Source organism: Callithrix jacchus, chromosome 1 (genome assembly GCF_049354715.1).
Source record: "Callithrix jacchus isolate 240 chromosome 1, calJac240_pri, whole genome shotgun sequence".
Lineage (NCBI taxonomy): Eukaryota > Metazoa > Chordata > Mammalia > Primates > Cebidae > Callithrix > Callithrix jacchus.
The window spans coordinates 182,133,237-182,146,855 of NC_133502.1; the positions used below are offsets into that span (position 1 = coordinate 182,133,237).

Here is a 13,619-nt window from a genome sequence, read left to right on the forward strand (position 1 = left end):
AAGAATGAATGAAAGTCCAAGGAGGCAGGGCTGCTGCACACTTCAGTCTGGCCTCTGCGAAGCCCAGCCCACTCCAAATGGGAAAACCAGACCCGCCGTTTGTGTGTGCGTGCGGCTCTGGTGGGAGGCGCACGATCCCCTGTGGGTCAGTCATGGCTGGGGGCCCGGTCCCCCTTGATCCTCACCTCCCGGCCCCTTGGCTCCCACTCAGACCAGGCCCCAGCCCCCAGCCCGGCTTTCAGGAGCAGTGGAAAAGAGTGCTGAGGAACTACAGTTGGATGTCAGGTGCTGTGAGGGGCAGAGGAGGAGAGAGCTCTCTGGAGCCATAAACCCCGATTGAAAGCAGGAAAGCATTCCACAGTTGGTTTTGTGCATGCGTGCGCGTGTGCGTGTGTCTGTGTGTGTGTATCTGTGTGTGTGTATGTCTGTGTGTGTCTGTGTGTGTGTCTGTGTGTGTGTGGTGTGTCTGTGTATGTCTGTCTGTATGTGTCTGTGTGTGTGTCTGTGTGTCTGTCTGTGTCTGTGTATGTGTGTGTGTCTGTGTGTGTGGTGTGTCTGTGTATGTCTGTCTGTATGTGTCTGTGTGTGTGTCTGTGTATGTGTGTGTGTGTGTGTGTGTGTGTGTGTGTCTGTGTTTTGCAGCTGTAAACTCCAGAGCCAGGGCCTTAAGCTTGGGGAAGGGAAAAAGTGAAGGGGGAGGAGGTGGGGAGGGGAGCAGACTGCACATGTGTTGCAGTGATTAAGGAGGATGGGGGCCAGGAGGGACGGTCCCAAAGCGGGGAGACAGGTGGCTGGGCTTGGGGCAGCCTGGGGAGCCCCTGCAGAAAGGCTGGAACGTAAGCCGCCCACTGAGGGGGGCAGTGGAGTGCAGAACAGAGGTGGGGGGGCGGCCTGTGTGTGGCTCCTGTCCGAGCCCTGGCCGCCTGGACACAGACCAGCTGGCTCTGGGGAAGGCGTCCAGCTCTGAACAGGACTGAAATGACCCTCGTTCTCCCTGGAGCAGGGGAAGTGATTGGCCTGGAGAGCGGGGAGAGGGGGAGGCAGAGTGGAAAAGCCAGACCGGCTGCTGTGAGGGGTGTTGTTGTCCCGGGAGACACAGGGTGGGGGGCGCAGGACTGGGCTAGGCCAGGAGCCAGCTCAACCTGGGCAGGCTCTGAGCCAGCATAGACGTGAGCTGGCACCCCTGGTCCTTCCCGCCCTGAAGCCTCTCATGGCCCCTGCCTGCCAGCCCACCATTCAGAAGTCCCCAGCATCTACCCCACTCTCACCTGCTCCGGGCTTCAGACCCCCACAGTCATACACCCCAGGCTCTGGGCCTCTGCAAGGCCTTCTGCCAGGAGGTCCTCCCATGGTTCCCTGTGCAGCCTCACCTTCTCCTGATCCCCCAGCGGGGTGTGGCTTTCCCTGCTCAGGACCCCCACTCATGTCCACGGGCAGACAGACAGACTGGCCGTGTACCAAGAACTCTTCATACCTGTCTCTTTGGGCCCTTCCAGTGGTGGGAAGTGGGGTAGAGGCCTCGGTTCTCCCCATTTTGCAGAGGAGGAAACTGAGGCCCAGGGAGCAGCTGCAGCCCTCCTCTGCCCAGCAGATGGCATGGGCCCCGGTGGGCTCCAGAGAGCCGGTCCTGGCCATGCTGGGGAGCAGGGCCGCCCTACACTCCCTTTCCCTCGCCCCACAGCCCCAGGAGCGCCCCTGCTTTATAGAGGCACTGAAATGCCTGGAATGCAGGCAGCTCCTGCCTCCCGACAGCTGCCTGTCTGCCCAGCCCAGGAGAGCTGGCTGGCTGCTGCCTTTGTGTCCTCTAAAGTTTGAACACCTGACCTACATCCCTGGGTCAGCCCAGAGCACAGCTGTCCCTTGCACCTGGGCTCTCCAAGGGGCCCACTGAGGCTCCTCTACACTTGCTGGGAGGGGCATGGGCTTCACTGCTTTCTGCCTGCTCCCTGGGGTCGCCATGCTGCCTGGACTGCCATCAGGGTCCTCCCCTGACCAGCGTGTGGCTCCACGTGCATCTCTGCAGCCAGCGCTGGGATGAGCAGTCCGCCACTGTCCTCAGCTGCAGGCGAAGATGAGCAGGCTCAGCTTCTGAACACCGCCTCAGGTGAACCAGACAGAGGGCTCGGCCCGTCCCAGCTCTGGGACCTCTGCCTGCCCTTGGTCCTGGGGGCCTCTGCAGAGTGGAGCTTGGGGGGCGCCTACCTCTCAGGGTAGTTGCAGGGCCTGAAGAATGCACAGAAGTGAACAGCTCAGCTGCCAGCCTGGCCTCTGGCATGGGCTCTCTAATGTCTCTTCTGGGAACCAGGGACACCTCACCCTCTGAAACGGGGAGACCCGTCTCCCATTTACAGAGACACAGGTGCTGGAGAGGGGTCAGGGCTTGAATCCGGGCTTGCCCAAACTGCACATCTGTTATCTGCTCCCCTCTGCAACACTGTGGGACAGTGCCTGGCAAGTTACTCACTGAGTGTGGCTGGGAGGGGACAGCCACACCTGGGTCAGCAGCAGCCCCAGCCCACAGCTTCTCCCGGGGACCTGAGAATTCAGCTCCTGGGACCCAGCCTGCCCTCGGGGACGAGACCTGTGGCTGGGTCGCAGGCTGGTGGGGTTGCTGTCAGGGGGCCCTCTGGGCAGGAGACCCTTTGCAGTCTTGCTGGAAGTCCTTCACCTTTGCTGCAGGTCCTCCTGGAGCTGATTCCCAGACCGCAGGGCCCTGTCCGAGCCTGGCAAGGCTGCAAAACCCAGGACCCAGCAGAGCAGCAGCATCCAGCTCTGTTGCCCCTCACCCTTGAGGGCCTGTCTGTCCTGCCCCGCTCAGCTTTCCTTTCCAGGGGGCCCGTGGCAAGCTCACTTCACAGCCATGCCAGGGCTCCTCAGCTCCCTCTCCATGCTCCAGATCTGGAGACAGAAGAGCCTCTTTCTCCTAGAGTCTCAGACCAGCAGTGGCCTAAGCAGTCTGCTAGCCACAGGCCTGAGCTCCCCCAACTCCAGCTTCTAGCGTTGGCCTAACGGAAAATGCTAGTGCTCCCGGCTGAGAGAGAAGGAGGAAGAGAAGGAGGAGCAGCAAAGTTCTGTGGTCCAGCAGCAGCTGGTCATTCCAGGGGGCAGTCCCCTCTTGGGGGCAGGCTCTGATGGGGGCTGTAGGGGTGCCACCCACGGATACCCATTCTCCACCCGTGAGGTGAGCCACAGCAGGGTTGATGTTGGCAGGCAGCATCCCAGAGGGGCATCGGAGTCCTGTGTGTGCCGGGAGGATAGAGAGCAGGCCAGCCCAGACCCACACCTCTCAGTGAACCAAAGGCTGCCCCTGCCTCCTTTGCAGGCCCCGTGTACCTGTTGGCCCCAGTCTGGTGTCTGCCCCGGCTTGCCTCTCTACATGGAAGCTTGTCCCTCCTGTGCACCACATCCCTGGGTTTGGCTCTCTGGCCCCTCACAGGGAAAGGAGAAGCTAAGTTAGGGCACTTAAGGCCTTGGGTTCCAGGAATGTCAAGGGAGGCCATCAGGGAGGGTCCCACTGCTGAGCACATCTCATTGCTCTGAGTTCTCCTGGGACCCAGGTGCGCCCCATCCTGCATCAAAGACTGATGGATCGGACTGAAAAAGTCTGCTCTGGTCTCAGATAGGCCGGGTCCAAGCCTTGGTCTCAGCTTCCTTCTCTGTCTGGACATGGCGGTGTCACCTAATGTGGCATTGTCAGGACGGAGATGGGCAACAGCAGACTAGACACTATCCCCCGGGCTACCTGTTGGGCTCAGAGCAAAGCACGTGCAGCCCTTCCCCTCTCCACCCCCATTCCAGTCCCTTCTCCCATATTGACTCTTTTCAGCCTCACAAGAGTCCAGCATGGGGAGTGCCTTATCACCCCCACCTCACAGGTAAGGAAGCTGAAGCCCAGAGAAGTTTCCACCCTCGCCTAAAGTCACCCAGCTGGAGCAAGCCAGAGTCAGGATCTGAACCCAAGGAGTCTGACTCCAGGCACTCACATGCGGGCTGCTGCTGCTGTGCTATCTGACGAGATGCTGCTTCCTATGCTGAACCTGCACTCTGAGCCTCTAAGACAGGGGCCTTCTGAGTGCTGGGATCCAAGATCCTATGTTTCCTGCTTCCCTTGGCCGTGACACCAGTGGGTGCCCACCCCTGGTTACTGTGGGTGGCATGGGAGAAAGAGCTCACTGGCTGGGTGACATCCTCCTGTCCCCAGCAGATGTGTCTGACATGGGGGCATCTCTGGAGGTCACGGCCGCGGGTGAACAGAGCCCCCTGAGGCGCTGCCAGGAGCCAGGGTTCTTCCAGTCCACCAGCTTTCAGATGACGCTTCCAGGAGTCGTGGTGCCCAGAAGGGGCCTCAGGGCTGCTGGGGAGAAGAGGGGAGGCAGGAGCCCCCAGCTCTGCTTTTGTCTGGGTTGTCTCTCTAGTGTCCCTGTGAGATGTCTGGGGCTAAATAAAGGATCTTGACCTTGTGGAACAGACCAGGAAATGTGGCCTGTAAGGAACAAGTGGCCTGAGGTGACCTGGCCAGCCAGGGGTCATGCATGGACCTGGGACTGGCCAGGGAAGGCCGGGGAGGCTCTTCCCGTATGTCCAGGGGCCGGGGGGGTGTCCTCAGGGACATCTGGCTTCTGTCCTGGGCCAGGAAGGAAGCTCTGGGAGACAGATGGCCCTTGGGATTGCTGAGGCCCCCTCACTCTTTCCCTGGGGCTGCCTTCTGAGTCCTGGTCCTCTTCCTGGCCTGCCAGCCACCTCCTGGCTGGCTGCACGGTCCCTTGGTGGCCCCATCCTAGTCAGGTGTGAGAACTCTGGCTGGGTCTGCCCAGGAGGCTCCTAGGATGTTCTGGGTCCTGGGCTGCCAGCAGAGAAGGACTGCAGGATGCCGGGGAAGGTGGGATTGGGGGCCACACTTGAGGCCGGGCCTGCTAGGCCCCTGGGTGCCAGAGAGATGACCCACTTCCCACAGCTCGGACCATGTCCTTAAACTCCTGAGCCTGCTGCGGCCACTCGCTGTGAGGACAGGCCCTGCTCCCAAAGCAGCTGTCTAACACCCTCCCCAGGGCACCTCCAAAGCCCCCTCTGCCCCAAGCCTACTTCTCCATCCCTGATGTGTTTCCCTTGAACCCCACCCTCCCAGGCTTCCCACACACATTTTCCTGCTGTCCTGTTTCTAAGCTCCTCACATATCCAGAAAGCACTGGTGGAGACAATCCCCTTCTTCTTTTTAGTTTTCTTTTTGAGACGGAGTCTCACTGTATTGCCCAGGCTGGAGTGCAGTGGTGCTATCTCAGCTCACTGCTACCTCTGCCTCTGGGGTTCAGCAATTCTCCTGTCTCAGCCTCCCGAGTAGCTGGGATTACAGGCACACGCCACCACTCCTGGCTAATCTTTGTATTTTTAGTAAAGATGGGGGTTTCACCATGTTGGCCAGGCTGGTCTTGAACTCCTGACCTCAGGTGATCCACCCGCCTTGGCCTCCCATAGTGCTGGGATTACAGGCATGAGCCACTGCATCCAGCCCACAATCCCCTTCTAAAGGCAGGTGGTCTCCCCAGCACCAGGGCCACACGGCCACAACACCCCCACAAGTGCTGGTGGGTGTGGGCTGAGACCATCCTACATGGGGGACACCCTGGGAGGCCAGGAATTTGCAGGCCAAAGAGGGACCCTGGAGAGTGGAGGACTCACCTCAAGGCACTCCGGAAGGGGCGAGGAGCCCCTGGCATCAGGAGCTGCCAGATCACCTGCCATATGCCAGGTGTCAGGAGATGCAGAGGACACAGCCCCTGCTCTGTGGGTCCCGGGTGCCGCTTGAGGGAGACAGTTCCAGCCTAACTTGAGAATTGAAATAAAGTGCTGGGGCACCAGGGGGCTTCCCGGGAGAGGTGGCCTCACAGGAGCACCTGGGGGAGCTGGGAATGTTGGGATGTGTGCAAAGGAAGGGCTTCCGAGAGGGGGCCGGGCAGGAGTTGGAGAGGTCCTGGAGCCGTCGCTTCTCTGTGACTGAGCAGGTGAACTGAGCCCCGGGTGCAGGCCCCCTCCTGAGCATGAGGCCCCGTGCCATTGTCCTGGCAGCGAATCTGTACAGCTGGCCCAGTGGCTCCTCAGGTACCTCGAGTTTCTGCTCCCTAACCCTGGCCAGGATCCTGCATGATTTCATGAGGACACAGAGGCTCAGAGGCCACTAAGGGCTCCTGACAGGAGGTGCCCTCTCCTGCCCAGGGTTCCACCCTGACTGCCTTGCCTGTGGGGCCCATGCATTCAGCACAGAGGCCTCAGGGAGAGGCTCCCTCCTGTGCTTATTCTCCATTTCCCCCCCCTTCCAAATGCCTACGGGTCTTCAGGACCCCCAAATGCCTTTCCTGGCTGCTGGTGTCTCCCTCTGAACCGCCCCGCCACCGTGGCGCAGGCAGCAGCCACGGCTCCCTTGGGCCTGGAGTCTGGGGGTTCTGGGGATGGGGGTAGGGACGGTGTGGAGGTGTGGCCGGCCAGGGGAGCCGGGGCCTAGAAGAACACACGCCTGCAGGAGGTCACAGAGCAAGGGAGTGGCTGGCCCCACAGGCCCGTCTCCCAGGTGCCCAGCCTGCAGCCTGTGCTGTCCTGCTGAGCCAAGAGAAGACACTGGGGGTGTTTGTGTTGGTTGGCTGTGGGGTCCCTCCCAAGGGAAACCGTTAGTCACCCTGGCGCTGGCCGGATGTGAGGCCACCAATACCAGGAGAGCATGGGAACTGTGCCAAGGGGTGCAAGGCCTGGTGGTCACCAGAGGAGAGAGAAGTGGGATGGCAGAGGCTCCAGAGTGAGTGTGATCCGGTCATGTGAGAGGAACTGTGTGTGTATGTACCTGTGTGTGCGTGCTGGGTAACAGGTGCCACCACATCTGTGCTTCAGCACAGCGACCTCAGGGGGCAGTGTGGGCCTGGGTTAGGGTTAGGGCTGGTCCTGGTTCCACACCAAAGGTGGCCCTGTCACCACCAGCAGCCACCACACATCTCAGCAGCCCCAGCGGGAAAACAAGATGAGTAAGACCTGCCTGCTTTCGGGTCCTGGGGAGAGGAATGTAAAGAACCCGGGAGATGGAGAGGACCCAACACACAGGGGCGCTGGCATCCTAGCTTTGCCTGTTGGAGGGGTGACTCAGCCCCCGAACCTCAGTTCTGCTACCTGTGAAATGCAGATAACAAAGATGGATGCTGGCCTCACAGCTCTGGGCCTGCAGGACAAGCTGGACAGAGGGCAGAGGGTGTTAGTGTTTTCACTACTATTACTGGTGGCTTTCCTTCCCAGCCTTTCTGGTGGGCGGTCAGACTCAGGGCAGAACTTTCTCAAGAAGGCAGCCGAACGAACTCCCAACAGTTTCTTCCAGTGGGGAGGACAGAGGGAAGGAGAAGGGTCTTCCAGGCACCACTGTGGACCCAGGACATCGGCTGCATGGTGGCAGGGGCTTGGATGAAAAGTACAGATGACCTGACGGAGCGTTGCCCTGGCTTCCTCCTCCTCCCCGTTTTAGAGGTGCTTCTGTTTGCAGACGATGGGCTCCGGAGAGGCTGTTTGCAGAGGCTGGGCGCTCAGCCTTGCTTTAGGACAGTCTCAGAAAGTATGGGGCCCTCAGGGGTTTCCCAGGGGGACTCCATGCTCTGCCCACTCTCACTCCACTCTGTGCCCTGACTCAGCGGGAACAGAGGCTTGAGCTCCAGGCATGGTTTGTCTGCGGCTGCCAAGCTGGTGCTGGACATCTGCAGAGTCCCTGCGCCTCTCTGCACTGGCCCTGGCTCTCTAGCCATCTGGTCAGCAGGCCATGGGCACGTCTCACCTCTGTCTCCTCCCTGGAGCCCTTGGCTCATTCTTGCTGGGTCTCCCTTGGTATCTTCACTTGCTTAGGCCCCTGGGTCTTAGGGACTTTCTGAGGCTGGTGACCTGGGACACTGTTGTCCTAGAAGTTTAGCCTTTCCCTCGGTACAATGGAGCCGTCAGACTGGACGCCTCATACATCCCTGACCCCATTCTCAGGAGCCCCAGGCAGAAGTTGGAAAGGCGGGGCTGGGGCTGTGCCACCACCAGCCTCCCCGGTAACCTCAGGCCAGCGGCTGGTCCGTCTGGACACCCAACATGTAGTCCCCGGTTCTGGACTGGGGAAGGCGGCCTCCCTGCTCGCTGCTCCTGGGCCGCCGCCTCCGGCAGCAGCCAACAGGCAGCTGGGCTGGCCTGGCCGGGCTCCAGAGGCGCAGAGCGGGTTAAAGTGTGCGCCAGGCCGGCCGGCGCGGGCGGGGGAGCGGCCTGGTGGGAAGTGTGAGTTCCTCCCCGTCTGCCTGACAGCTATAAAGGCGGCCGCCAGCGCAGAGCCGCCACTGGGCTGCGCCCCTCCCGGGAACCCCCTCTCTTGGATGCTCTTTGAAGTGGGAGAGGGAGGCGGTGCAGGGGAGGAGGGGAAGGGGAGAGGAGGCCGGCCGCAGCCTCTGCACTCAGGCCGCCCCCACGCGTACAGCGCACCTGGTGCCGCCTGCCCTCCGAAGCTCTTGCCTCTTTCTCTGGGAGGACAACCTGCTGACCCCAGACCAGGTAGGCCACCTTGTCCCTGTCCCCTTCACGTTGTAGCCCCCACCAGGCCAGCCCACTGCTCAGACTGGGGCTGGGGGGTGGGAGCACCCCGTGCCCTCTGGAGTGGTTACATAATGTGGGGAGGCTTGTGGGGAGGGGTCCGGCCCGCAGGGCATGGGCAGGGTGGCCTCTCAGCACCTAGCCTTGTGCGCCTGAAGCTCTGTGTGCACCACAGACCTCTCTGCTGCCGCCAGCCACTGCTTTTGGAGCCCAGGGAGGGGATGGATCCCCGTAAGCGAGGTCTGGCCTGAAGCCAGCAGTGTCTGGAAGCCTTAATGAAAAGCAAGTGTGAGGCCGGCTGGCACCTGTCTTCAGCCGGCAGGCAGAGGCTGGGGCACCCTTTAGCCAATGGCACCGTGGAGGGGGCTCCTGCGGGTGTGAGTCTGGGGGTGCAGCTGGAGGTCTGCAGGGGAGGTAGGTGGGGGCAGGCAGCAGGGGCAGGGTGTCAAACTCCAGGGTGCACGGCCATGTTGTCTGAGTTGCAATGGTATCCTAGGAGTAACCGCTGGAAATCTGCAGGTGCCGGGCCTGCAAGGAAGCTCGAGGCTGCTGAGGAGGGAGGGGCAGAGCTGGAGCCGGCCTCTGGGCTGGCAGGGGTGAGGGGTGACCTCTGCCTTCTTCTCCTGGAATTAGCTGGGCATGGAGTGGAGTCCCCAAGTTTGCTAGTGTGCTACACTACTGTGAGGCTTTGAGCACATTGGGTCCCCTCTCTGGGCTCCAGGTTATGGGTGCAGGCTGCATGGTTTCTGAAATCCCTTCTTTAACTTGCTGTCAAGTGACACTCAGCACCTGAGCAAGCCCTGGACAGAGGCCATGGCGGATCTGTTCTTCCTTCTTCCCTTCCCGACCCTCAGGGCAGGGTCGGCACTGAGGAGGGGGTGGTGAGGGCTGAGGGCCCAGAAGCTGGACAGTCTTTCCATTGGACTTGATTTGGACAAAACACCTGGCAGGTGTTTTGAGCCAGGGGTGCTGGCTGTTGGGAGGGAGGTCAGCCATGTGGCCCTGGACTGCTGACATTCAGGCACAAACTGCACCTCCTCCCACCCCACCCCTCCCCCAATTCCATCTTCTCTCCAGGGGGTGGGGAGGTGGCATAAGTACCTGGGTTCTACCTCACCTGAGTGCTGGCTGTTGCTGGATGCTGACTGTGGAGGCTGCAGGTTCCCCTGGGACCTGGCCAAGCTTATCCCCATGTACTCACCCTCAGCAGCCAGTGGCATCCTCCTACAAGGCCAGCACGGGCTGAGCAGGTCAAAATCCCAAGGTGCTCCAGCCACGGTGCTGGACTGAACCCAGGCCCGTCCCTTCGAACTGCAGCCTTTCCCCACACGTGGGCCCCCAGCCTCTCAGCAGAGGCTGGCTGTCTCCACAGCCTTTCTCCAGGGGTTGGAGGACTCGAGGCAACGCATGGCATGCTTCCCTGCACCCCCTTGGATCAGGGGTGGCACAGGCTTAGCACGCACAGCACCGCTGGGTGTCTTGCCTGCAGCAGGCATTGCTAATCATTCATCAAGCTCTTTGTTAAGCCTAGACTGGGGCGGGGGGGGGGGTTCATCCTTCCCCCAGGGTCTGCCAGGCAGCCACAACCAACTAGTCCCAGATACCTCTGAGGCCTGGGCACTGACTGGGCCCTGAGGGCTCTCCCCAAAGCATACCCTGGTCATCTGGAAGAGAAACAGAGCTGGCCTGGTAGTGACAGTGGCCTTGCTTCCTAGGATGGATGGCAGACGGCAATGTCCCTGCTGGGCCTGGTCCCTGCTGGTTCTGGTGGTTGTGGCTAGGGATGCAAAGTCAAGCGGGGCCACGGTGAGTGCGGCGTTGTGGTCTGAGGGCCCCATGCCAATCCCCTTCCCAGGTGCTGTGGTCACTCCCAGATGGGCTGGCTTGGAGGGGGCTGTGTGGGCTCGTGCCCTGGGTCCCAGAGCCCCTCTTGGCTCCCAGGACCTTGTTCCCAGAGCCAGTCAGACCAGCTCTGAACTGGGCCCTGGCTACTCTGGGGGCCCTGGCTACTCTGGAGCCCCTGGCAATTTGGCAGGAGAGGGCAGAGGGGGCTGAGTGCTTCCCTTCCAAGCAAAGGCCCCAGCATGGCTGGTGGGCTGTGTCCTGCAGAACTCAGTGGGCCCAGAGAAAGTAAGGGCAGTTAGGTGTGGCCCCAGGAGCTGGCCAAGTCCCCAGGCCATCCTGGGCCTTAAGGTCCGGGAGGACCTGTGGCCCATGGTTCCTTGGGAGTTCCCTCCAATGCCACCCAGGAGATCTGAACCCAGGCTGCAGAGTGACTCTGCGGGGGCCCCAGCCAAGGGGCTGTGTCCTCTGGTCCCGCTGGTGATACCTTGGGGCATGGGGTGGGGGGCAGGCTGGCCCTGCTGGGCACTCGAGCCTTCTACTGTCTTGGGGGGCCTCTCACCCAGGACAACAGCCCGACATTCAATAGCCTGGAGGGGGGCGCCGACGCCATGGCCTTCTGGTGGGGGGAGTGGACAAAGTGGACGGCGTGCTCCCGCAGCTGCGGGGGCGGGGTGACATCCCAGGAGCGGCACTGCCTGCAGCAGAGGTGCGAGGTCGGGCATGTGGCCCCCAGGGGCTGGCATGAGGGTGGGGCAGTGGGCAGGAGAGGGTAGCCACCCTTCAGCCTGGTGGCATCTCACCTGGGAGTGCTCTCGGGTTGGGAACAGCAAGCTGGGTCTCCGCATCAGCCTCTGCTGGGCGTGGGTATGGATGGATCCTGGCACTGGCCCTGGGGTCCTTCACGCTTCAGGGCATGCGGGAAGCCCCTTCATGAGAGGGCGGGAGCTGTTTCTACTGGTCTGTCCTAGAGAGGAGACCCACCTTGCCTTCTCTTCTGAAGACCTGAGTGAGGTCTTCAGAGAACGCCAGGGAGTCCCTGGAGAAGCACAGGCCCTGCAGTGAAAGCCTCCGCTGCCAGACAGACCCAGTTCCAATCTGGCCTATGTGACTCCCTTGCTGTGTGACCTTGGGCAAGTCACTTAACCTCTCTGAGCATCAATTTTCTTATCCATGGCATAGAGAGTATGCTGGGCCCACCTCATACTTCTGAAAACACAGAACATGTTTGTGCACCCAGGCCCAGACTGGCACACAGCATTGCAGTTGTTTCAATTCTGTGTACTGAGCCCCTGTGCTGTGTGGTGCTGTTGTGGAAGTGAATTGCATCTCACTCCCCCTAGGCGCTGGTGTGTGTCCGGGGTTGGAGTTGCATAGGGAGGAAGGAGCCCTCTGGGTCACGGGAATTGGGAGATTCTGGACCCCAGTGGCTGTGCGGCCAGCCCAGATGGCATTCCTGAAACTCTTCTGCAGCCCTCACTCTGAGCCTGCATCTTCCTGCCAGGAGGAAGTCCATCCCGGGCCCCGGGAACAGGACCTGCATGGGCACGTCCAAGCGGTACCAGCTCTGCAGAGTGCAGGTGAGGCCTGGCACGGGCAGGGGCACCATGGCTGGCTCTCCTCCCCGTCATCATGCAGGTTTTAGGGGTTCTTCCGGTGGCCCCTGGGCCTCCTGGGCGTTCTGTTCTGGGTCTGCCCTTCCAGGAGAGCCCAGGGGCAGGGTTGAAGAGAAGGCTGAGGGGAACCTGGGCTAGGACAGAGCCATCCTCGGTCCAGACCACTGTCCCCGTGCGCACGCCTGCTCAGCAGTGTTGGGGTAGATGCCTTGCTCTGCTCCGGGAGCTTCAAGCGCAGCCTCCAGGTTTGGGGCCTCTGCTGGCAGTCCCACTTTACTCACAACATCTGTGTGCCTGGCACCCACAGGGAGGCTGAGCAGTTGCCAGGCCTCCCAGTCCCGTGAAACAGTCCCCTGGGCTGCTCTTGGAGCACTTCTGCTCCAGCCCCCATCAGCTTCCGTGGGTGGCTGGCTGAGACTGGGGAGGAGGTGCTGACTCTGATCAGGCCTCGGGGGCATCTCTCAGTGGGGTCCTGGGCAGTTGGAACCTGAACACCTTTCCAAGGACCGCAGGGCATGAGGCTGGAGCATGCCAAGCTGGGATCTGGAGCTGCCAGGCTGGTTCGTGTGGCTTGCCTGGGCAGGGAAGGCAGAGAGGCTGGGGGTCTCTGGGGGCGTGTGCGCACGTGCCGGGAGTGAGGGGCTCGAGGGAGGCAGGTGACCACAGCTTCTGTGTTGGCATCACCTGGTCAGGTGCCCTCCTAGAGCGGTGCAGCCAAGGGTTGGGGGAGGGGCACTTATGAGCTCTGGCATGAGAGGGACCCAGGTTTGAGCTCTGGCCCCAGTACGACTAAGCTGGGTCCCCCAGGAACTGTCTGTTGTCTGCACACTGGGTTCCTCTTTATGAAGCCACGATCTTCCTGATTCAGGCGGTGTGCATGGCCACAGGCCATGTGCCAGGCCCTGTTCTGGCATGGTGGATACATGGTCAGGGCCTGCTGAGGATGGGGTGGAGGGGAGCACCCATGCCAGCCATAGTGGGATCATGTCCCCTCCACTGCAACGCTGGGAGAAGGCATGGTGGGGAACGGGAGAGCTGTGTCTAGGGCCGGAGGAGGGCTGGCGTCGGGGGCGGAGCTGCCCTTGCCTGAGTCCTTGCTCCCTCCGGAGTGTGTGGGAGCACCAGGCAGGCGCATGAGAGGCCACTCCATAGGCCCTGGGCCCTGCACGGCTGTCCTGGCTGCAGCTACTTCCTGCTTAGCCTGGACAAAAATGCCTTTGTCGGGCCGAGTTCCTCCTGGAGCCTCCCTGTCCCCTCGATTCCCAGGAGTGTCCGCCGGACGGGAGGAGCTTCCGTGAGGAGCAGTGCGTCTCCTTCAACTCCCACGTGTACAACGGGCGGACGCACCAGTGGAAGCCTTTGTACCCGGGTACCTGCCGCCCTGGGGACCCACCTTGCAGGGAGCTGACTGAGCTTTGGGGGTAGCCCTTTCAGTACCTGGGACCAAACTTGGCGGGTGGGCAGGTGGGGAAATGGAGGTGGTCAGACAAAGAGCCAGGAATGAACCTGGGTCTCCTGAACCCTGGCCTAGGGGTCTATCCCCTCCCCCGTGACCCATGACATCAACGGGGGAGGGGA

General features: G+C 61.5%; 1 protein-coding gene across 15 annotated transcripts in view; it reads left to right on the forward strand.

Moving 5' to 3' along the window:
• Positions 1-8,332: 8,332 nt before the first annotated feature.
• The window catches only part of ADAMTSL2 (ADAMTS like 2), a 40,503-nt gene continuing 35,216 nt past the window's right edge, over positions 8,333-13,619 (forward strand). For 2 of the 15 annotated variants that reach the window (XM_035262160.3, XM_078331147.1), the window contains exons 1-5: positions 8,333-8,544; positions 10,299-10,389; positions 10,992-11,134; positions 11,930-12,005; positions 13,308-13,410. In XM_035262160.3, coding sequence (XP_035118051.2) covers positions 10,300-10,389; positions 10,992-11,134; positions 11,930-12,005; positions 13,308-13,410 — 412 coding nt within the window. In that variant the 5' untranslated portion in view covers positions 8,333-8,544; position 10,299. Of the gene's footprint in view, positions 8,545-10,298; positions 10,390-10,991; positions 11,135-11,898; positions 12,006-13,307; positions 13,411-13,619 lie in introns of all 15 variants that reach the window. The other 13 variants (XM_078331112.1, XM_078331143.1, XM_078331153.1 and 10 more) reach the window with 7 other exon arrangements.